Genomic DNA, 24,433 nt, shown 5'->3' on the forward strand with positions numbered 1-24,433 from the left:
GACCAGGGAAGGAACTTTGAGTCGGCTGTTTTCTCTGTCATGTGTGAGCGCTTAGGGATGCGAAAGACCCGGACGACACCGTTACACCCGCAGAGTGATGGGCTCGTCAAACGCTTCAACAGGACCCTGGCGAAACAGCTGGCCATCCTCACTGCAGAGCACCAGCGTGATTGGGACATGCATCTACCCCCTTGTTTTGTTGGCGTATAGGTCCGCTGTGCAGGATTCCACCTTGTGTACTCCTGCCCTGCTCATGCTGGGGCGAGAGCTACGGATGCCAGCGGAGATGGCACTGGGGAGGGTTAAAGGGAAAGACTTCAGGGCCGGTGACCTTGTGTGGGTGTACAGCCCGAGGAGGAAGAAAGGCCGGTGCCCTAAGCTGGACTGCCACTGGGTGGGGCCTTGTGTAGTGGTAGAGAAGCTGGGGGAAGTGGTGTACAGGGTTCAGCTGCCGACTAGGGGGAGACGAGTGGCCCTTCATAGAGACAGGCTGGCTTCATATAAGGGCGATGTGCGCCCAGTCCAGTCAACCCCCCTGAGAAATGAAACAGCCACAGCCCCAGACTCACTGACTGTGCCCCCTTCTACTGCCCCACAGCTTCCTCCACTTTTGCACCCCATCCTAGATCAAAAGCAGGGTGCTGCAGGACAGCAGACACAGCCCCAAGTGTCGTCTACAAGGGGGCTGCAGAGGCAGAGAAGACCCCCAGGTCACCTCAGAGACTTTGTACGGGATCCCTCGGGGCGAGGGATTTAGTGAGGGGGGGCAATGTAGCGATTCTCTTAGTCAGTTGTTTACAACGTTACAATACATTAAATCCAATGGTTTTTTCCCTGTAAAACTCATGGGGGTTACATATACAAAAGGAACATAAAACACGCTGCCGGTATCAACAATCGAGGCCTCCCCCTAGTGTTCAGTTTGGTTTTTTGTTTTATTTCCGGTTACCTTTGTGTATATATATTTAAATACTTCACTTCAGTACATAAGTAAATTGAGACTAGATTTTTATTATATTTTGATAAATATATTTTTTGTGAAATTTTTATTTGGTGGTGTGCCTTGTGATTTTTCTAATGTGAAAATATGTAACATGGCTTAAAAAGGTTGGGAAACACTGCCATAAACAAAGTGGGGTAATAATTAAAAGTTACTAAACTTACATAAACACAACACCCTACCTCACGGGCTGAACAATTGGCCACATCTGATGTCAATTCCTCCTTGATCAGTGAATGAGATTTCAGAGTTCATCCCAATCATATAGGAATCGTTTACCTTCATAGGGCAGCTTATACCCTGGTCAGATTATCACTGTCTCAAAGGGCTTGCTTGCCTTGGAGTCAAAGGTTAGTAGGCATAAAGTCACGGGAACAGTGCTTACACCAGATACTGCCGAGTTGCAGGCAACACGAAAATCATTTTCTTTCTTGAATGTGCCAGAGGTAAGAACCTTGTATAATTTTAAATTCATCAGTGTAGTCAATATAAAGACAATGAATGCAGCACTTGGTACCGCAGGCTGGAAAAGAAACACTAAAATTACATATCTGGCTATGAGTATCACTGTATATTTTCATGGTCCAACAGTAAGAGGTGTCGAACATAATTTGTCTTAGGCTTAATGATGGCACAGGTAGTCATATCAAAGCAAAGCTTTTTCATATTTTTTTTAATGCTTTGATGGTGTGTGGATTATTAAATGCAACGGCATTTAATTGCCTGCCTGTGTGCAGCTGAGTGACCATAATGCATGTCATTTGAAAATGATTCCACTTTCATGACAAAAATATCAACACTTTTCAAATGAGGAAGTCAAATATTTAGTTAACTTGATTAGTTGAAATTCAGTTGTCACTTTAAGAGTAAGCTGTTCCATGCAAGAAAGTCGTTACACCAAGGTCTGCGCTATGGGGTTGTTATTGTAGCAAAACTATATTTGTTTATGCGTATCTCAATCCACATGTGTGTATTTTGATCTTTGTGAAGATTTGTGCGTGTGTACTGAGATCTGTGTGTGCACATTCAGATCTGTGTGTGTGTGAGATCAGATTTGTAAATGTATAAATAACTCTGCAAGTGTGTAGCTATTAATGAATTAAAAAATCGTAACATTTTCCTTGAATCTCTGAAAATTCACCCAGCTCTCCAGTTGACTGAGCTACAGATAGCTACAGATTCTCTGTACTTGACCCATTTCATGATTTCTTTAGTGTGCGCAAGCAAAATCATTGCTTTGACCATTCTTACATCAACCATTTTTATTCTAGTCTGCCTCTACACTCTGAATATGTATTTATATCTGTTAACTACACAGAAGGAATTACTAGGAGCTAATTTCTTGCTGTAGTTTGTAACAGTCGTAATTGTGGTGTCTCTTTACAACAGTCTAAGCTTTTCGTTAATGATGTCACCAGTGTGCGCCCACCGCTCCTTGGTAGAGAGCGCCTCAGAAACGTTTGCAGACGGACATTTTGGCTTGAGGCGGACCTCTAATTTCTTTCCTTATTCTTTGTATCGTCACGGGTTGTATGAACACTGCTCGTTTTCATGTGTGGTAATGTAGCAGCCGTTCAACCGGGCTTTATAAGGTTGGTGAAGAATACGTTTATTAAAGGACAACACTGTGGAATTCCCAGTACCAGTGTGGTTGTGCGTTTTTGGCTGCCTGATAAGTATGCCCGCTGCCTCCTCTTCACCACCGAACACAACCCAGACGTTACAAGTTCTAGGTAGGCTGCACATTTGTTTTGTCCATCTGAGCTTACCTTGCATCGGCACAGCCACCACTACCAGCCGATTACAAAAATGGATCTGAATGTGCACACACAGAATTCAGTACATACACACAAATCTCCATACAGAATGAAATATACACATATGGATTGAGATACACACACACAGTTTTGGTACAATAGTAGCCCCATACCACACTGCCCGTACACTCCATTATCATGTTGGGACATCAGGGTTATTATAGTTAACGAAATAACGAAAACTGAAATTGAAAAAACACTGTCGTTAACTAAAATAAATAAAAACTAAAATTAAAAGGAAAAAGCGCTAACTAACTAAAACTGTATTGTGAGTTTCAAAAACTAACTAAAAATTATAGATAAAATGACTTTCCTTTTCTTGTTTGTCATTTTATTTAAAAGCCTTGTGGATTGATCATTTTTCCGCTCTCTGAGTTTAAGCTGTGAGCGCCTTGCTCACCGCGCTGGTCCGAAAAGTAATGGCAGAGTCCCATATGGAGTTTCTTTGAGTCTGATAATACAGATAGAAGAGTGTCTTGTTGTGAATGATGAAAAATGTATGGAACACGTCTCAGTGAGGAAAAAAAACCAACATCAAAGTCCACCTGAGAAGCGCACACAAGGCAGCTACGGAAACCGCTCTGAACCGACGGAATCTGGTGTTGACCTCAGGAGAAATGTGACTACTCCACGGGTGCCGCGAAGCCGCAAGGTTGTGATAAACCTGTTCCGTCCTTGTGCGTTTTCGGCACTTTATCAGTGAGAGAATAACAATCAGGAACAATCAATACAAGGACTCACAAATGTCAGCAAATTCCTGAAGGGAGCTGCTAAAACTGTCGGAATGGACGCGAGGGAATGAAGAAAGAGCGAGGACCAAAAGTCCCAGCCGACACTGCATATAAAACACCAGCACAGGACCATAAGGTAATGAACACACAATCCAGCAACACAAGCAGAAGTGTGACATGAGGTCAGCCACAAATCAAGCATCTAACCAAGCTAGCTCCAAAACAGAAGCTGTTGTTGATCTACTGCACTGACGCTGAACTTTATTGGGAGTTTATTGTAGAATTTATTGAGTTTGGGAGTTCATGTTTTTCTTTGTTTCTCCCTGTTGATGTTCATGTGTGTCCTTAATATTACACACATTTAGCCTGTAGTGCTGCTGTCTTGTGAACAGTTGGTTGTCGAATAAATTTCTTTAAAGGGTATCTGTGGAAAAGACTGGAAACTTGCCTGCCGGTGCATCAGAGGCTGATCTGGAACATCACTGGCCGGCTCACCTGCCAATCATAATCAGCATCGACCAATCAGCGCTTCAGGATTCCGGGACTTACCAGAGCGGCAGCACAGGACGGTGATGGAGTGCAGGAGGACTGTAAGCGAGCAAAACCGGACTTTCCAGTAGCTTTAAGTTGTTTAAGCTGCTCTTAAACAACTCTGTAACTGTAAGTAGATGACATTTAAGAGTTGATATTATTTGCTAGCGTTGAATTGTTAATAACTGTTGTTATGTTATTCATAATATGTTACTCATATTATGAATAACTAATAATATGTTACTCATGTTATTAAATTCAAGATGGCGCCGGTGAGGTCAGCAGCCGTCGTACCTGCTCCTACGCTTTGTTTGTATATATTAGGTTTAGCTCTAATTCTCGACTTTATAATTCCGCCTGCTCTGTGTCATATCACGTATGACAGACAGACTCTTTTTAATATCAGAATACAGCACTCTGGCTGTATTCTGACACCTTTTTCTCCCGACCCGGCTTGGCCCCAGGAGATACTGCGTATCCAGTGGGCCAGCTCAAACAAAGGACGGCGCGGAGCACCCAGGTCACGGACAAGGCCCCGAGGGAAAAGAGCCGGCGTAAGAGAGAGGCTGAGGCGCAGAGCGCACCAAACGCCACTGCCGAGCATCCTGTTGGCTAATGTCCAGTCACTGGATAACAAGCTGGACGAACTCAGGGCCAGGATACAGTTTCAGAGGGACATAAGGGACTGCAACATCATCTGTCTCACGGAGACATGGCTGACCCCCCTCATACCGGACCACGCCGTACAGCCGTCGGAGTTCTTCAGTGTTCATCGCACGGACAGAACGAGTGAGTCTGGAAAATCAAGAGGAGGAGGTGTGTGCCTAATGATTAATAACAACTGGTGTGACAGTAGGAATGTTGTCCCTCTGAAACAATCATGTTCACCTAACCTGGAGCTCCTAACCCTGAAATGCCGCCCCCACTACCTGCCCCGCGAGTTCACTTCGGTCATCTTCAGCGCCGTCTATATTCCACCTCAGGCGGACACAAACACTGCACTATCCGAGCTACATGAGGCGATTTCCACCTATCAGGCTAACCAGCGTGATGCGGCTCTCATCGTAGCCGGGGACTTTAACAGTGCAAACTTGAAAAAGCTGATACCGGAGTTGATTCAACACATCGACTGCCCCACCAGAGGAGAGAGGACCCTAGACCACTGCTACTCTCCATTCAAAGAGGGCTACAAAGCAAAGCCTCTTCCGCCTTTTGGGAAGTCTGACCACACCGCTGTCCTTCTCATGCCGAAATACAAACAACGGCTCAGGCAGGAACCCCCTGCTGTGAGAGAAGTGACACGGTGGTCTGATCAAACAGAGGCCGCTCTGCAGGGTGCGTTGGATTCAACCGACTGGGACATGTTTCGCAGCAGCGCGGGCGGAGACATCGAGGAGTTTACGGAAACTGTTGTGGGATTTATTGGGAAAGTTGTTGATGACACTTCACTTAGGAGGACCATCAGGACTTTTCCCAACCAGAAGCCGTGGGTGGCTAAATCTGTCCGCGACGCCCTGAGGTCCCGCACCGTTGCCTACAACTCCGGCCTCGCCTCTGGGAACATGGAGGACTACAAGGTTGCATCATACAACGTCCGCAGAGCGGTGAAAGAGGCTAAACATCGCTACGGCCGCAGACTGGAACAGCAACTACAACAGTCTGACTCCAGGGGACTGTGGCAGGGACTACGCACCATCACGGACTACAAAGCACCACACACACACCCGGTGAGTGCCGACGCTTCTCTGGCTGATGAACTCAACATCTTCTTTGCGCGCTTTGAGTCGGGAAGCCGACAGCCCACTGCGCTCCCGGCCGGAGGGGCGGAGACACTCACTGTGACGGAGCGCGATGTGAGGAGGGCGTTTAGACGTGTAAACACCAGGAAAGCGGCTGGACCAGACGGTATTACTGGACGTGTCCTTAAGACCTGCGCTGACCAGCTGGCACCTGTGTTTACACTGATATTCAACCTCTCACTGAAACTGTGTGTGATTCCCACCTGCTTTAAAAAGTCCATCATAGTCCCTGTCCCAAAGAAACCACACCCCAGCAGCCCCAATGACTTCAGGCCCATAGCGCTCACCTCTGTGGTGATGAAGTGTTTTGAGAGACTCATCAAGACATTCATCACCTCCTCACTGCCCACCACCCTCGACCCACTACAGTTTGCATACCGGCCAGACAGATCTACAGATGACGCCATATCCTTCCTCCTCCACAAGACCCTTTCACACATAGACACTGGTAAGGGGAACTATGTGAGAGTGCTGTTTGTAGATTACAGCTCAGCATTCAACACCATAGTTCCCTCCAGCCTGGTCTCTAAGCTGCTGGACCTGGGCCTGGGCCCATCCCTGTGCAGGTGGGTTCACAGCTTCCTGACCAGCAGACCACAGGTGGTACGAGTGGGTCACCTCACCTCATCCTCCCTCACCCTCAAAACTGGATCCCCCCAAGGCTGTGTGCTCAGCCCTCTGCTGTACTCACTGTACACCCATGACTGCGAGGCCACGTCAGAGTCCAACGTCATCATCAAGTTTGCTGACGACACTGCTGTTGTGGGACTAATCTCTCACAATGAGGAGACAGCCTACAGGAGAGAGGTCTCCCGCCTGGAGAACTGGTGCCAGAAGAACCACCTCCTGCTCAACGTCAGCAAAGCGAAGGAACTGATTGTGGACTTCAGCAGGAAGCAGCAGAGGGACTACCATCCACTTGTCATCAGTGGTGCTGAGGTGGAAAGAGTGGACACTTTCAAATACCTGGGAGTGACCATCTCACAGGACCTGTCCTGGACTCATCACATAAACATCACTGTGAAGAAGGCCAGACAGCGTCTCTACCCCCTCAGGCGGCTGAGAGACTTCAAGCTCCCACTCAAGGTGCTCAGGAACTTTTACACCTGCACCATCGAGAGCATCATGCGTGGGAGCATCACCACCTGGATGGGAAACTGCACCAAGCAGGACTTCATGGCCCTAAAAAGGGTGGTTCGTTCAGCTGAACGGACCATCAGAACCACCCTCCCCAACCTGCAGGACATTTACACCAAGCAGTGCAGGCTGAGGGCCATGAAGATCCTAAAACAGCCCAGCCACCCCGGACACTCTCTCTTCTCCCTGCTCCCATCAGGCCGGCGTTACCGCTGCCTGAGGACTAAGACTGAAAGGTTGAAGAAGAGTTTTTACCCACAAGCCATCCGTCTGCTCAACTCTGAGCCCTAACTGGACCATTATTGCACAATGTAAATATTATAATTTATAAAAGTGTGTATAGTGTATAGTATATAGAGTATAGTGTATAGTGTGAATTACTTTTTTTTATTTTTATTCTTCTTATTTATATGTGTGTGTATATATGGTTGCAGGTACAAAATACATTTCACTGTGCATTGTACTGTGTATAACTGTGCATGTGACAAATAAACACTATCTTAATCTTAATCTTAATCTTAACTGAGTTCAGTGGTAATTAGCTAATTCCGTGTAAGATGTTGCATGTTTACCTAGCGAATGTGGAAATAAGCTAACTGTAGGCGCCTGCAGATGCCATAGTCATGTATGTAGCCGTTAATTATCTTCTTTATCTGAGCTACTGAAGTTACTTTGGCATTTAGGATGTAGCTTGCTACTTATTAACTGTTTGAACTGTTTATAAGTGATGGAAGAAGATTAATGAGTATATTGTGCAGGTTTATAATTTGAATCCTGTTTACTATATTTTCTTGTTGTGTACTTTATAGAAACCATGCACAAAGGAACTGTAATGTGAGCAGAACTAAAATAAACGACAAAAGACAAGTAACGCCTCATTCTTGACCGGATGCCTGCAGCCTTTCCCCCTAAGAGTAACCAAGCCTTTAGTACAGTTTGGTCCTTCGAGCCGGATTAAGGGAAAGACTGCAGGAAATGGCGACAAGTGCTCAAAGTGGAGAGGAAGATCGGCCTGTAGTGAGGCCCAGACAAGTTATACGCCAACCAAGCTATCTGTCAGATTATAAGATGGATGTTAGACAACCTGTGCGTCAGTCTGCTTCTAGAGCACAGATACCTCCTTCTGATTTCAGTGACTCAGATGCTGAAGATCGTTATAGTGCACCCGTCAGCCAGCTACTTAGTCCTCCTGATTGGAGAGTGATGGATCAGTGGGAGCATTCTGATGATGAGAGAGAAAAGGAGTGTTTACGCTATGAAAATCAGAACCAACGCCAAGCTATTTTAGAGCTCACAAGAGATAGAGATGAATTATATCACTACAACAGTGAGATGAGGAGAGAGCTGCAGGAGCTGCAGGAGCTGCAGGAGCTGCAGGAGCTGCAGGAGCTGCGGAGAACGGCATCACAGTTGCCTACAGTACTGGAGTCGTTAAAGGTGATGGAACACAAAATGGAGAAACTTATGGCTAGTGAGGCCGAAGATAAGTTTTCTGCTCCATCAGCACACCGAGTACACTCAGCTGAATTTCCTGTCCCAAAGCCAAGGATTCGCACACTACAGAAAGCTAGGAGGGAAGAAGTAGAGCATCATTCACTTTCAGCAAGCATAAGAGATGAGTCGGCAGTCCCTCACAATGTTGAGCGTGTGCAAAATGCAGACCAAGGCTGGGAACAGAACATACCAGAATAGAATAGAATGCCTTTATTGTCATTATACAGGATGTACAATGAGATTGGAGGGCCACTCCTGTTCAGTGCCATGTACAGAAAATCAAACTCTCTAAAATAAAAATATTATAAAAATATTATAATCTAGTATGATCAATATAATCAAGAGATATACAGAAATAAACAATGTGTAAAATATACAAAAAATAGAATGTATAAAAATATATACATACATTGGTGCATCTGTACATTGTAAGAAAAGTAAATATGTGTATACATATAATAATGAAGATGATGAATATTGCACTTGGTGAATGAATATTGCACTAGTGAATGAATACTGGATATTACACAATATAGGAATGTCAGATATTGTTCAGTATGAATAATATAATATTGCACAGTTACAGCGGGTGAGTGTGTGAGTTCAGGGTGGTGATTGCTCTGGCGAAGAAACTGTTCTTGAATCTGTTTGTTCTGGCTTTGATGCACCTGTAGCGCCTGCCAGAGGGCAGCAGGTCAAACAGGTCAAAGCCAGGGTGTGAGCTGTCCTTGATGAAGGAAAGTTGCTCTTGATAACATCCTACTTGGGGGTGCCTCTGAACATTTTAAGTATCAGGTTCTCACAGACCATCTTAAACTAGAGGAAGCTCAGCTGATAGCCGATTCCTTTTGCAACTCTCTACATCCATTTACAGACACAATGGATGCCCTGTTCAGGCAGTTTGGCCAGCCGCACCAGCTTGCCTTGGCCCGCATAGCCGAACTGATGGATGGAGCAGACATCCGCAGTGGGGATGGAGAAGCATTCTGCATAATTGCTTTACGAGTGCGTTCCCTGTTAGGCATGTTAGAGCAGCTAGGAAGAGAAGGCAACATTGAACTCAAGTGTGGATCTCATGTTTCTAGGTTTCTGGGAAAATTAAGAGTAAAATGTACTGTTCCTACTGTGACCACTCTAGTTATTTCTTGAATGGCTGTCAGGACTTTCTGCAGCTCACATAGGAACAGAAAGTGCTGTGGATAAGAACAAATAACCACTGCTGGCGCTGTGGTAGAGGACATCAGTCTGCCAAATGTACTCTCAGAGCAACCTGTAAAACCTGTGGTCATAGACACCTGCTTATATTACACAATGTTAATGAGAAGTGGCAGGGGAAGGGGGACACACCGGAAAAGGGGAAACCTCCAGAACAAGGAACCATTGTGGGTGCCTGTCTGACAAGCACTCTGGACGATAGTCTTTATGTTGGACGTTCCCTAAGCGCAAAGTGTTACTCAAGATAGCCAAGGTCCGACTGAGTAATGGAAGCTATAGTATGGATGCCTTCGCCGTTCTGGATGATGGTTCAGAACGATCCATTCTGCTTCACAGCGCTGCACGTGAGCTTGGGTTGGAAGGTGAGCCTTAAGCCCTTGTACTCCACACCGTGAAAAGGGACTCATGGGTCATCCATGGCAGTGTAGTCTCATTCTCTGTCTCCCCCATAAATCAACCAGCAAAGATATTTTGGATCAATCGAGCCTTCACAGCTAAATCTCTGAACCTTGCTGAACATAGTCAACCCACTGAGGCTCTTCAGAGAAAATACAAACATCTGCAGGATCTACCACTTCAAACAATAAACACAGTGCAACCACTCCTCCTGACTGGATCTGACTTCCCACATTTAATCACTCCTACCGAACCTGTCCGCTTGGGAAATACAGATGGATCAGCAGCAGTCAGGGCTCATCTAGGTTGGACGTTACAGGGTCCTGCGGACGGAGTAAAACCAGGATCAGACGAACAACAATGCCACTTCATTTCATTTCAGTCTCCCAACGCTGAGTTACATCAACAGATTGAAAGACTCTGGCAACTGGATGTTCTTCCTTATCGAAGCTCCAAGGTAGTAACAAGGTCCCGCCAAGACAGTGAGGCTTTGTGTATCCTGGAAGAGAAAACTGTCAGAGTCGAGGTTAGCGGAGTATACAGATATGCCACTCCAATGCTTCGCATTAAAGGCACAGAACCTCTGCATACAACTCCCGAAGCAACTTTCCCACTTCTCAGAAATATAGAAAGGAGACTGGTGAAAACTCCTGATCAAGGGGAAGCATATAAGTCTGAGATTAAGAAACTGGAGGATGCTGGATACATACTTAAACTGCAGCCTGGCGATGTGAAGAAGTTTGAGGAAGCTTGGTACATTCCACTTCACATGGTTCAGCATAACAATAAAAAGAGAGTGGTATTCAACTGTTCATTCCAGCATCAAGGGAAGAACTTGAACAAACTGCTTCTACCTGGTCCTACTTTAGGCACATCCTTGTTGGCTGTACTTCTTCGCTTTCGCGAACATGCAGTGGCCATCTCCAGTGACATTAAAGCAATGTTTCATCAGGTGAGACTCCTCCCCGAAGACAAATCATTGCTGTGGTTCCTTTGGAGAGACTTGAAGAGAGAGGAACCCCCCAGTGTCTATGAGTGGCAGGTGCTCCCTTTTGGGACGACCTGCAGTCCATGCTGTGCCACCTATGCCCTGCAAAGGCACATTCGAGATCACAGCCAGCCTGGAGAGGACATCCGTGAGGCAGTTGAAAAGAGCTTCTATGTGGACAATTGTTTGCACAGTTTCAGCACCAAAGTGGAAGCCAAGATGTTAGTTGACAAGCTACAAGCTGTCCTTGCTGATGGAGGATTTGATTTAAGACAATGGGCCAGCAACGTGCCTTCAGTGATCAGTCACCTCCCAGAAGATGCCAGGTCCACTAGCAGCAATTTGTGGATAAATCAAAAATCAGCTTGACTCATTTGAATCCACACTTGGTCTCCACTGGCATTGTCCTACAGATCTGCTGCACTACAAGCATCTTTCAACTAGTGACCACTCAGTGACAATGCGAAGTATTTACAGAACTTTGGCTAGCTTGTATGACCCCTTGGGTTATATTATCCCTTTCACCACCCGAGCTAAGATTGTCATTCAGTGTCTTTGGGACAATAAAAGAGAGTGGGATGACCCAAGACTCCCTGAAGACCTGCTGCAGACATGGAAAATCTGGGAAGCAGAGTTGCCTGATTTGGAGAAGATTTCTTTACCCCGATGCTACACCACAGCAGAGTTAGATATGCCGGACAGCAAAAGGGACATTCATGTGTTCTGTGACGCATCTGAGCAGGCATATGGCTCAGTTGCCTATCTAGTCACAGAAGCTCCAGATGGGCTCAAGGAAGTCGCCTTTCTAGCAGCAAGGTCACGAGTTGCTCCACGAAAGCAGCTGTCCATTCCAAGACTGGAATTGTGTGCAGCTCTTACTGGTGCCCAGTTAGCTCATGTGCTAAAGACTGAACTCAACGTACCTATCCAGAGAGTTTTTCTGTGGTCAGACTCCACCACTGTTCTAACTTGGTTGCAGTCTGAGTCATGCCACTTTAAAGTGTTTGTTGGAACCCGAGTGGCAGAAATCCAAGAGCTGACATCACCTCACGATTGGCATTTTGTGCTGTCGAGGGAGAATCCGGCAGATGACATCACCAGGGGAAAAACTCTAACTGAATTATCGTTCATCTCCAGATGGTCACAAGGACCACACTTTCTTCAAGATCCTGTTGACAAAAGGCTGCTCATGCCCTCACTTCCAACAATAGATGGCGAAGATGAGTTTAAACGTTCGGCGTTTTGTGGAACCATGTCGGACATTCCAAGATCCACCATCCCTGATGTCACACAGTATCCAACTTTCAAGGATCTTGTCGAGGCCACAGTGAGACGCGTTCATGGGGCAGCTTACATCCCTGGCACCTCCACAGCAGATAATTATCGGAAGGCTGAAATGGAAATATTGCATCAAACTCAAGAAGAGAGCTTTCCTACTGAGTTTTCCAAACTCAAGTCAAATCAAAGGGTTGGACCTATCAGTCACTTATACCTCTTAGATCCACAAGTTGACCAATCTATGGAGCTCATTCGTGTGGGAGGCCGGCTGCGACGTGCCAATGAGCTGGAAGAGGATTATGTATACCTCATAGTCCTTGATTCCCGTCATCCTGTGACGGGGTTAATTATTAAAGATGTGGATGAACAACTTCACCACCCAGGACAGAGAGAGTATTCGCCGAAATAAAGAGAAGATTCTGGATCCTCCGGGGCAGGGAGGCGGTTCGACGCTATCAGCGACATTGTGTTGGCTGCAAACGATAGAGGGGAAAACCGGTCGCTCCTCAAATGGCTAATTTACCACCATCCAGACTCAGAATATTTAAACCACCGTTCTACTCCACCGGAGTGGATTGCTTCGGACCCTACATCATCAAGGTTGGTAGAAGACATGAAAAGAGGTGGGGCGTCATTTTCAAATGTATGACCACCAGGGCCGTACATATAGATCTGATGTCAACCCTTGATGCTGACTCATTTTTGATGGCCTTCAGACATCTGATATCACGCTGAGGGAAGCCCTTTGAAGTTCTCTGTGACCGAGGCACAAATTTTAAAGCTGGAGAACGTGAACTTAAAGAAGCATTCCAAACCCTTCAGCCACAGATCCAGGAGCAGTTGGCAAGTCAACAAATTGACTTCAGATTCAACCCTCCAGGATCACCACATTTTGGTGGATGTTGGGAAAGGGAGATTAAATCACTGAAATCGGCACTCACTGCGACTTTGGGAGTTCAGATCGTGATGGAGGAGGTTCTACGGACACTCTTGGTGGAAGTTGAAGGAATACTCAATTCGAAACCACTTGGCTATGTTTCAACAGATGTAGCTGACCCAGATCCCATCACCCCTAACATCTTATTGATGGGGCAGCTGGACCCATCTCTTCCTCAAGTCAAGTACCCAGAGGTGGAGCTCACTGGTCGGAGGAGATGGAGACATAGTCAAGTGTTAGCCGACCAAGTGTTAGCCGACCAAGTGTTAGTGAAACTGCGAGAAGTCCCAGATTAAATGGTCCGTCTTGACCGTGAACATTTTCCAAAGTTACAAATTATCATAGACAATTTGGGGGCGGCTGTGGAAAGGACTGGAAACTTGTCTGCCGGTGCATCAGAGGCTGATCTAGAACATCATTGGCCGGCTCACCTGCCAATCATAATCGGCATCGACCAATCAGCGCTTCCGGATTCCGGGACTTACCAGAGCGGCAGCACAGGACGGCGATAGAGTGCAGGAGGACTGTAAGCGAGCAAAACCAGACTTTCCAGTAGCTTTAAGTTGTTTAAGCTGCTCAAGAGAGCTTTGTGTGTGCGTGCAGCTAACTGTAAGTAGATGACATTTAAGAGTTGATATTATTTGTTAGCGTTGAATTGTTAATAACTGAGTTCAGTGGTAATTAGCTAATTCCGTATAAGATGTTGCATGTTTACCTAGCGAATGTGGAAATAAGCTAACTGTAGGCGCCTGCAGACGCCATAGTCATGTATGTAGCTGTTAATTATCTTCTTTATCTGAGCTACTGAAGTTACTTTGGCATTTAGGATGCAGCTTTCTACTTATTATCTGTTTGAACTGTTTATAAGTGATGGAAGAAGATTAATGCGTATATTGTGCAGGTTTTTTATTTGAATCCTGATTAGTATATTTTCTTGTTGTTGTGTACTTTACCTTTGTTCATGGTTTCTATAATGTGAGCAGAACTAAAATAAACGACAAAAGACAAGTAACACCTCATCCTTGACCGGATGCCTGCAGCCTTTCCCGCTAAGAGTAACCAAGCCTTTAGTACAGTATCTTTTGTTGAGTTTTTATTACACAAGAGTTACTCTTGTACCTTGAATCTTGCACCTGACAAAGTATAAAAAACTAAGACTGAAACTAACGAAACTACTGTATTTTGCGGACCATGAGGCGCACTGCAGTATAAGGCGCTCTATCAATGAACGGGTCTATTTTCATACATAAGGCGCACCAGGTCATAAGGCGCATGATAAAACATATGTAAAGCAAAACAAAAGCATCAGGTAAGTCGAGCTTTATTCAACTCATTCACAATAACTCAGAATATTGTTCAGTTGTAACAAATACAGAAAAGTACTCTCACATTTTAAATCATTCATCTTTCACAAATCCATCAAATTCCTCATCTTCAGTGTCTGAGTTGAACAGTTGGGTGATTTCAGCATCAAGCAACGTCCGTATCCAACGTCCGCAGAGCGGTGAAAGAGGCCAAACATCGCTACGGCCACAGACTGGAACAGCAACTACAACAGTATGACTCCAGGGGACTGTGGCAGGGACTACGCACCATCACGGACTACAAAGCACCACACACACCCCCGATGAGTGCCGATGGTTCTCTGGCTGATGAACTCAACAGTTTCTTTGCACGCTTTGAGGCGGGAAGCCGACAGCCCGCTGTGCTCCCAGCCGGAGGGGCGGAGACACTCACTGTGACGGAGCGTGACATGAGGAGGGTTTTTAGAAGTGTAAACACCAGGAAAGCGGCTGGACCAGACGGTATTAGCGGACATGTCCTTAAGACCTGTGCTGTCCAGCTGGCACCTGTGTTTACAGACATATTCAACCTCTCACTGAAACTGTGTGTGATTCCCACCTGCTTTAAAAAGTCCATCATAGTCCCTGTCCCAAAGAAACCACACCCCAGCAGCCCCAATGACTTCAGGCCCATAGCACTCACCTCTGTGGTGATGAAATGTTTTGAGAGACTCATCAAGACATTCATCACCTCCTCACTGCCCACCACCCTCGACCCACTACAGTTCGCACACCGGCCAGACAGATCCACAGATGACGCCATATCCTTCCTCCTCCACAAGACCCTTTCACACATAGACACTGGTAAGGGGAACTATGTGAGAGTGCTGTTTGTAGATTACAGCTCAGCATTCAACACCATAGTTCCCTCCAGGCTGGTCTCTAAGCTGCTGGACCTGGGCCTGGGCCCATCCCTGTGCAGGTGGGTTCACAGTTTCCTGACCAGCAGACCACAGGTGGTACGAGTGGGTCACCTCACCTCATCCTCCCTCACCCTCAAAACTGGATCCCCCCAGGGCTGTGTGCTCAGCCCTCTGCTGTACTCGCTGTACACCCATGACTGCGTGGCCACATCAGAGTCCAATGTCATCATCAAGTTTGCTGACGACACTGCTGTTGTGGGACTAATCTCTCACAATTAAGAGACAGCCTACAGGAGGGAGGTCTCCCGCCTGGAGAACTGGTGCCAGGAGAACCACCTCCTGCTCAACGTCAGCAAAACAAAGGAACTGATTGTGGACTTCAGCAGGAAGCAGCAGAGGGGCTACCATCCACTTGTCATCAGTGGTGCTGAGGTGGAAAGAGTGGACACGTTCAAATACCTGGGAGTAACCATCTCACGGGACCTGTCCTGGACTCATCACATTAACATCACTGTGAAGAAGGCCAAACAGCGTCTCTACCTCCTCAGGCGGCTGAGAGACTTCAAGCTCCCACTCAAGGTGCTCAGGAACTTTTACACCTGCACCATCGAGAGCATCATGCGTGGGAGCATCACCACCTGGATGGGAAACTGCACTAAGCAGGACTTCATGGCCCTAAAAAGGGTGGTACGATCAGCTAAACGGACCATCAGCACCACCCTCCCCGACCTGCAGGACATTTACACCAAGCAGTGCAGGCTGAGGGCCATGAAGATCCTAAAACAGCCCAGCCACCCCTGACACTCTCTCTTCTCCCTGCTCCCATCAGGCTGGCGTTACCGCTGCCTGAGGACTAAGACTGAAAGGTTGAAGAAGAGTTTTTACCCACAAGCCATCCGTCTGCTCAACTCTGAGCCCTAACTGGACTATTATTACACAATGTAAATATAATATTCTATAATTCCATGTATAGTGTGTATAGTGTATAGTATATAGTGTGAATTACTTTTTATTCATCTTGTTTATCCGTGTGTATGTATATATGGTTGCAGGTACAAATTACATTTCACTGTGCATTGTACTGTATATAATTGCGCATGTGACAAACACTATCTTATCTTAAGCATGCCAGGTTCCCTCTCGTCATTATCCGAATCAGTCTCGTTGTTGTTACTGTTTTGTTTTGGTTGCGACACACAGCAACCATTTAATTGTTAATAAAAGGGCAACTTTTGCTGGCAATATCGCGCCATCTTCTTCAACGTCTTAACAGACGCTACAATATATTCTTTATTAATGAGAGTAAGAACAAGTAATTTCTTCATTTTATATATAAGCCCTTCACAAATCATGTGCACCAGTATATTTACCGATATAAGCAAAGAAAAAACATTAAAAAAAAAAAAAAAAAAGGAAATTCCTTTTTGACACAACACCGGAAACCTGAAAACTCCGCTGTCACCGTGTGCGCTCATACTGCGTCCCTTCATACGCTGTGGCATTGTCCGGACCGCTCTTTGGCACCGAGGGGGACAGTGCACATACCCCTGGACCTCGATTCGTCCTTTAGCAACTTTTGAGACAACCAACAGCGAGTTTTGTTACACAAAAGTTGGCAACAGTGCTGGCCGCCTATTGCCAGATTATGCACAAATATACGGGCCAGCATAGATGAAAACAGGCCAGGAACATGTAGAATAAAATCCATCATAGTTTCCTGCGGTTTACTGCATACGGTTTCTATTTTTGGAACAGTGCTTCCACTTCTTGTTGAATTTATCTCCAGCAGCTTTGGCTGCTTTCCACACCTGCTGCACTGCACTCAGAGCATAGACCTTTAAAAAAAAACAAGTCAAATCCTTGTTTCCCAGCACTCACAGCTTGTTCCTGTTTAATACCATCAGTAGAGTCATTTTGTGAATTGATGATGGACTATTTTAGAGAATTCAATGAGGCCTTTGAACTGATCTGCCAGACCTGAGGCCATATCGCTGCAGACCGCGGAATGGTGCAGTGGTGTGGATGCCTCAGCCATCGGCAGTCAGACGGCAGCGCTCAAATTACACAGACCGATGAAATTTTCTAACTGTTTGAAAAACATATGCTGGGTGTTACCCCCCTCCCCCCTGCCATAGGCTTTGTACACTCTGGAAAATGTCCATATTTGTTAAGCGTCCCTCGCACTAAAACATTTTGACAGATTTTTGAGCGCAGTGTACCACATAAAATTGGTTCAAGGTCAGTAAGCAAAACAAGAATTCATACATAAGCCGCACTGGATTATAAGGCGCACTGTTGATTTTTTCATGCACAAATCAGTGATTTATCAATATTTATTTGTACTCTAGGAACAAATTTAGAAGTCCCTCTGACCATGCTTATGAACATGTGTTATGTTGTTCTAAACACAGTAATGTTACCACTACACTACACCAGCAGCTGTACTTTCTGAAGGTACCTTTTTATTGTGTGCAGCTGACTGCACTTTCTTGTTAGTAGTAAACCTATTTTGAACCGATACCTCCTTCACAGAGTTGCAGTATGACCCGCCGTGTGGCAGTGATTGGTGCAGGGGCTTCAGGTCTGGTCTGTATCAAGAGTTGTTTGGATGAGGGGCTGGAGCCTGTCTGTTTCGAAAGCAGCAATGATATTGGTGGCCTGTGGAGGTTTAAGGTAGGTGGGGCAACATCTGGAGGAACACTTTGCAACCATTTAGGTTAACTGGCAACAAATCAGTAACATGACTGAGTATAAAAAAAAGAGCATCTTAGAGAGGCAGAGTCTCTCAGAAGGAAAGATGGGCAGAGGTTGACCAATCTGTATAAAACTATATCAACAAATTGTAGAACAATTTCAGAATAATGTTCTTCAACATACAATTGTGACTACTTTGAATATCATCTGCAGTACCTAATATTATCAAACAATTATGAGAAATCTCTGTGCAAGGGACAAGGCTGGAATAAAAACAGGATTGCATTAAAAACAGGCATGATTCTGTCATGGAAATCACTGCGCAGACTCAGGAACACTTCCAGAAATCGCTCTGTGCACACAGCTCCCTGTGCCAACTACAAATGCAGGTTAAAGTGCTATCATGCAAAGAAAAAGCAATATGTAAACATGATGCAGATATGCTGCTGTCTTTGGGCCGAAGCTAATTTAAAATGGACTGAGAAGATCTCCAAAAAGTCCAGCAACTGGTCTCCTCAGTTCCCAGACCTTTTAGAATCTTAAAAGAAGAGGGGATGCTACAGTGTTGTTTTTTAGGTGTGTTGATGACATTGAATTCAAAATGAACCAATATTTCTCTTCAAATGGTTAACTCTTAATTTTTATGTTCTATGTGAATAAAATATGGGTTCATGAGATTTGCAAATGATTGCATTCTGTTTGTGTACACTTTGCGCTTCTTCTTTTGTCCTGTACTTGTCCAATTTTTGTCAGAATTTTTAAGGGGATGCTACACAGAATTCTGAGAAGTTTTCAGTTGATAGTTCTTTGGGAATCACCTTGTTGGTGGTGGGGGGGAAATCTGTCTTATGCCTGTCAAACTGTGTTATCTTTGTAATTTTTCATTGATTCAACTAAAGAAATGGGAATAAATGCTGTGGCATTGTCACAGGCTGCTAGTAACAAAATGCCTAAAGATGGCATTTAAAATTGGTTCTTTGCTAATTGTCTGTGTAGTCAGGCACCTTTGAAGCAAAATGTTTGGGGCAGGTGTTAACAATTTTGGATTTTAATTAACAGTTACTGTTACTGTAACTATTTCATTTCAGACTATTTCATTTACTTATGCACTACATAGCTTTATCTATTATACAGCAGATTATATTGGTAGATTTATACTCTAAAATAATACCGTGAAACACAAAGTTAAAAATTATAACGCAATAGTGGAAGAATGTGCAGTAACAAACTGCAAATACAATGAAACTGTAGTCCAGGCTCTCATCAAGAGTATCAGTACTATGTCCCAGTGATGTTTGTGTTTTTTAAATTCCCCCCTTTGGTATTTCAGGAGAATCCAGAGCCAGACAGGGCCAGCATCTACCACTCTGTCATCATCAACACATCAAAGGAGATGATGTGTTTCAGTGACTATCCCATCCCCGCACACTTCCCAAACTTCATGCACAACTCCCTCATCATGGACTACTATCGGATGTATGCCGACCACTTCCAGCTCCTCAAGCACATACACTTTAATGTAAGGATGCTATCATGGTAATCATACCACAAAATTTTCCCCCCAAAAATGCTGAATGGTACAACAATTATTTTATAGCAACTTTAGTAACTGAAGAAATCAGTTTGTCCTGTTATCAACAACCTGCTTCTGTCTTTCTGTTGTCCAGACCAAAGTCTTGCAGGTGAAGCAGAAATCAGATTTTTCTCATTCAGGCGAGTGGGTTGTTGAAACAGAGAACAAAGATGGCAAAAAGGAGAAGCACATTTTTGAAGCTGTGATGATCTGTATTGGACATCACTGCCATCCCAACATGCCTCTCCATGACTTTCCAGGTAACTTTCCAGGTACCCTTATCCTATAATCTACTCAAGGGAAACAACTGAAGGAGGGAGCTGTGATATTTAATAATCAATCTTCAACAAAGCATAAGTAAAGTATTCATTTTTAGATCATTTGTAGCAGAAGGACTGAGGCATTGTGTCTAGCTGCCATAAGTCTGTCTTATTTTCTTTAGGCATTGAAACTTTCAAGGGGAAGTATTTCCACAGCAGAGACTACAAGACTCCAGAAGAGTGGAGGAATAAAAAGGTCGTAGTGATTGGAATTGGAAACTCTGGAGGAGACATAGCAGTGGAACTGAGCAGAGTCACCAAGCAGGTTGGACTGAGAAAATGCTTTACCTTAAAGCTTCACCATTCTCCATTTTAGTGTTGAATCCAGTATGAATACGAGCAGTGACCTATGACACATAGTCTATAGACTTTAGAAGTAACAGCACAATTGCTGACTTTGGTTTTTTTTTTCTTGTTCTTCCTAGCTTTACCTGAGCACTAGAAGGGGAGCCTGGATTCTGAACAGAGTTGGAAACAATGGGGTGCCTATTGACCTTCATTTTAATAGAGTGAAAGGTTTTCTAAGAAAGACTCTTCCCTTTGGTGTTTCCTGTAGTCTGAGGGAGAGACGGCTCAACCAAAGATTTGATCACACGTTGTACAATCTAAAGCCGAAGCACAGGTACTGTATTTATATTAGATTATACAATGTAATATAGTCCTTCCTTGAAATGTCCTGATCATGTTCATAAGAGGTAGCTTCAGAGCATATGTTTTAGCCCAGATGTATTGCCTTACTATTTGTGCTGCTCTATAGCAAGTGTGTGTGTGTGTGTGTGTGTGTGTGTGTGTGTGTGTGTGTATATATATATATATATATATATATATATATATATATATATATATATATATATATATATATATATATATATATATATATATATATATATATATATATATATATATATATATATATATATATATATAGTGCTTTTTACTTTTTGTTTCAGGCTGTTCAGCCAACATCCCACAGTGAATGATGATCTTCCCAACCGCATCCTGTCTGGAACAGTTCAGGTGAAACCCAACATCCACAGATTCCGTGGTTCCACTGTGGAGTTTGATGATGGAAGTGTAGTGGAAGATGTTGACTTGGTGGTAGGTCTTCACTCACCCACTTTTCTGCCCACCCTACACCTTCATATAGAGCAGTAAAAAGTAGCTTGACTAACGTGGACCTCTGTCTTGCAGGTGTTTGCTACAGGTTACCGGTTTTCCTTCCCATTCCTGGCTTCACAGGTGGTCTCGGTGTCTGACAACAAAGCATCTCTGTACAAATACGTGTTTCCTCCTGAGCTGGAATGCCCTACACTAGCTATCATTGGTCTAGTGCAGCCTCTGGGAGCCATCATGCCCATCTCTGAGATGCAGGCCAGATGGGCCACACGTGTCTTTAAAGGTAAAAAAATTTTTTTTTCTTTAATGCATCTTTTTCTCATCACTCAGGCCTTTACAGATTTTTTTTTTGTTTTCACTAAAGTAAACAGCTGTGTCCCCTTTCAAACAGGCTGCATAAAGCTTCCTCCAGTAGCTGGCATGCTAAAAGATATCCAGTGCAAGCAGGAGGCCATGGCTCAAAGGTAATGAACAGGCTTTATTCAACATGGTTGTTTATATAAGATCTATAAAGTGCCAGATCATTCACATGTTCAACTCAAATATTATTTTCAGGTATGTCGCTAGTCAGAGACACACCATCCAGGTGGACTACATCAACTACATGGATGAGATAGCAGAGCTGCTGGGAGTTCGGCCCAACATCCTAAGATTGCTGCTAACTGATCCCCGGCTGGGACTGAATGTGCTGTTTGGTCCCTGCACTCCATACCAGTTTCGTCTCAAGGGGCCAGGAAAGTGGGCTGGAGCCCGTCAGGCCATCCTCACTCAGTGGGAGAGAATAGCCCAACCCATGCAGACCAGGCCATGTGATGAGCCCAAACCCAAGAGTTCGTATACATGGCCTCTGCTTCTGTCTGCTGCTGCTGTAGGCTTGGCTGCCTACATTAACAGGAACAACCTTCCAGCTTTGCTACAGGATCCTGCTGCTTTAGTGGAAAAGGTTAAAATGTACCTGCCTACAAAATGATAGATTCCTAATTGATCAGTCTCAGCTTTGATTACTCTTTTAATACCGGTACACATAAGCTAGGTTTTTGCAACAACTTCTGGATTGGAAAATTTACTGAGCTGAAGTCCACCTGGCCATCCTGACTCAGTGAAGGAGTAATTCAGCCTCTAATGACCACAGGACAGACCCGAGAGTCATAGTTTCATGGTTAATGAAGTGGCTGCAGATAGAATGGATTTTTAATGATGAAAGGCATGAAACCATTTTTAAAATATCCATGATGGATTTGTTAAAGTCTGCACAATAATCTGAACAGAAGTGTAGCTTTCTTTTGGTCTTTTTTTTTTTAAATCAAAATTAAATTAACAAATAATTGAGCCAATAATCTGTAGTGGTCATTACATTAGCCAGTATTGAACTGTTAAGATACAATATTTAATAAATCTTACATATCTGTATGTCTGCAGAGTTTAAAATCTCCACAACCCTTTATGGTTAAATGCGTTTTGCTTGGAGTATGAGATTTAAGAGTGCATAATTTCCTTTTAAGCATTATAATTCTTATGGCATGGTCAGCACGGTGGTGCAGTGGTTAGCACTGCTGCATCACAGTTAGAATACCATCTGGAAGGCCTGGGAGATTGCATGTTCTCCCCGTGTCTGCGTGGGTGTGCTCCGGTTTCCTCCCACAGTCCAAAGACATGCACTTACTTAATTGGAAACTCTAAATTGCCCATAGGTGTGAATGAGAGCATAAATGTGAGTGTGGGTGTTGTCTGTCTCTCTGACAGGCTGGCGACCTGTACAGGGTGTACCCTGCCTCTCGCTCTATGTCACCTGGGATAGGCTCCAGCCCCCCCCCCCCCCCCCCCCCCCCCCGCGACCCTGAATAGGATAAGCGGAAGTGAATGGATCAATGAATTCTTATGGCATAAAAGACGTTAAAATGGCAGTCATAGTTTTATAGCATACTAACAAAAATGTGCAATAAAAACATAAGCTGTTTCTAGTGAACAGGAAACATGTTTTATTTGCAGAAACAGACATAAAGAATCAGCTTTCCTAATGTGATGGTTCAAAAGCATGAAAATAGAAAATAGAAATTATTTAAGTGCTGTACTTTGGAATTACATTTAGATGAAAAGTCACACGTGAGAAAAAAACAATACACACAAATGTCATTCCACGAGAGCAGGTATTAATTCCTCGCGACTACTCGCGTGCGTAGAACACACAAAGAAACATCACCGGATTGGCTTGCGATAAGTATACATGTTAGAATAGTGGCGAATTATGACCTTAATGGCTTGCCATAGATAAGGGGTGGGGTGGCTGTAGCTCAGGAGGGGTGACGGTAGAGCAGGTCACCTACTGATCGGAAGGTCAGCGGTTCGATTACTGGCTTCAAAGCTGCATGCCAATGTATCCTTGGGCAAGACACTTAACTCCAAGTTGCTCTCCGATGCAACCGTTGGAGTGTGAATGTGTGTGAATGTTAGATAATTAATGTGCTTAGTTAATCATGGAAGTGCTTGTATGAATGGGTGTGCATGGGTAAATGTAAAACATGTTGTATAAGCGCTTTGAGTGCTCAGACTGAGTAGAAAAGGACTATATAAGAGCTAGTCCATTTACCATAAGTCTGCTGTGTGCGCAGAGCAGAATTCTACCCCCACCACGAAGAAACTGATTTTTGACCGTTTGGGCGGAGCCTATAGAGCCTAATGTGATTGGTCACTTTGATGGCTAGTTCAGGTTACTGCATTAGACCAAGTTACACCGCGCAGCAACATAAGAGCGGTTTTAAACCGGATTTGCTCACACTCTGGAGAATAAAGTTTCCAGAATTAACTATCTAGTTATTTTTTTCTGTCAAGTGACGTATGGCATAATACCATCGTTTTAATGTGATTAAAAAATGTTAAATAATTTTGAGTATGTATGTATTTGTATAAATATGTATCCCAGTGTTTTTTTTGTTTTTTTTTTTGTTTTTTTTTTGTTTTTGTTTTTTTTTTTAAAGCCTGTCATGTCTGGTAGATCTTGCAAGCAGAACTGTGATCTGAATGCGTTGTTGTGCCAAACATATTTGCTATTTCAAGATGAGCTCTATAGGTTCTCAATAGGCTCTTCTTGTTGATGTTTTAACCCTTTATTTTATTTATCTGAGTTATTTTTCCACATACTATGTAACAGCCAGAGCTGACAGGCTGAAGAAGAGGAAAATAAAGAGAAGAAAAAGGGAGAGA

The 24,433-nt window shown here is 44.3% G+C and overlaps 1 protein-coding gene across 2 annotated transcripts; it reads left to right on the plus strand.

Annotated features, from left to right (window-relative positions):
• Positions 1 to 1,427: 1,427 nt before the first annotated feature.
• LOC115779037 (dimethylaniline monooxygenase [N-oxide-forming] 5-like) lies at positions 1,428 to 22,512 on the plus strand. Of its 2 annotated transcripts, none has more exons than XM_030727469.1 (10): positions 1,428 to 1,446; positions 18,062 to 18,202; positions 19,554 to 19,742; positions 19,891 to 20,056; positions 20,239 to 20,381; positions 20,542 to 20,738; positions 21,067 to 21,214; positions 21,308 to 21,515; positions 21,624 to 21,696; positions 21,788 to 22,512. In XM_030727469.1, the coding sequence occupies exons 2-10, from the start codon at positions 18,071 to 18,073 to the stop codon at positions 22,200 to 22,202; spliced, it is 1,671 nt and encodes a 556-aa protein (XP_030583329.1). In that variant the 5' UTR covers positions 1,428 to 1,446; positions 18,062 to 18,070; the 3' UTR covers positions 22,203 to 22,512. The 2 variants fall into 2 exon arrangements, with proteins under 2 accessions (XP_030583329.1, XP_030583328.1); XM_030727468.1 differs by lacking the exon at positions 1,428 to 1,446 and adding an exon at positions 2,429 to 2,733.
• The last annotated feature ends 1,921 nt before the right edge of the window (positions 22,513 to 24,433 follow it).

Source organism: Archocentrus centrarchus, chromosome 4 (genome assembly GCF_007364275.1).
Source record: "Archocentrus centrarchus isolate MPI-CPG fArcCen1 chromosome 4, fArcCen1, whole genome shotgun sequence".
In the NCBI taxonomy this organism is placed as follows: Eukaryota; Metazoa; Chordata; class Actinopteri; order Cichliformes; family Cichlidae; genus Archocentrus; species Archocentrus centrarchus.

Excerpts from the sequence above, each read along its gene's own strand:
- LOC115779037 (XM_030727469.1), top strand. The coding sequence starts at position 18,071 with ATGACCCGCCGTGTGGCAGTGATTGGTGCAGGGGCTTCAGGTCTGGTC. Across the intron at positions 20,057-20,238 it reads GCCTCTCCATGACTTTCCAG|GCATTGAAACTTTCAAGGGG; the intron begins GTAACTTTCCAG and ends TATTTTCTTTAG. Across the intron at positions 20,382-20,541 it reads TGAGCAGAGTCACCAAGCAG|CTTTACCTGAGCACTAGAAG; the intron begins GTTGGACTGAGA and ends TGTTCTTCCTAG.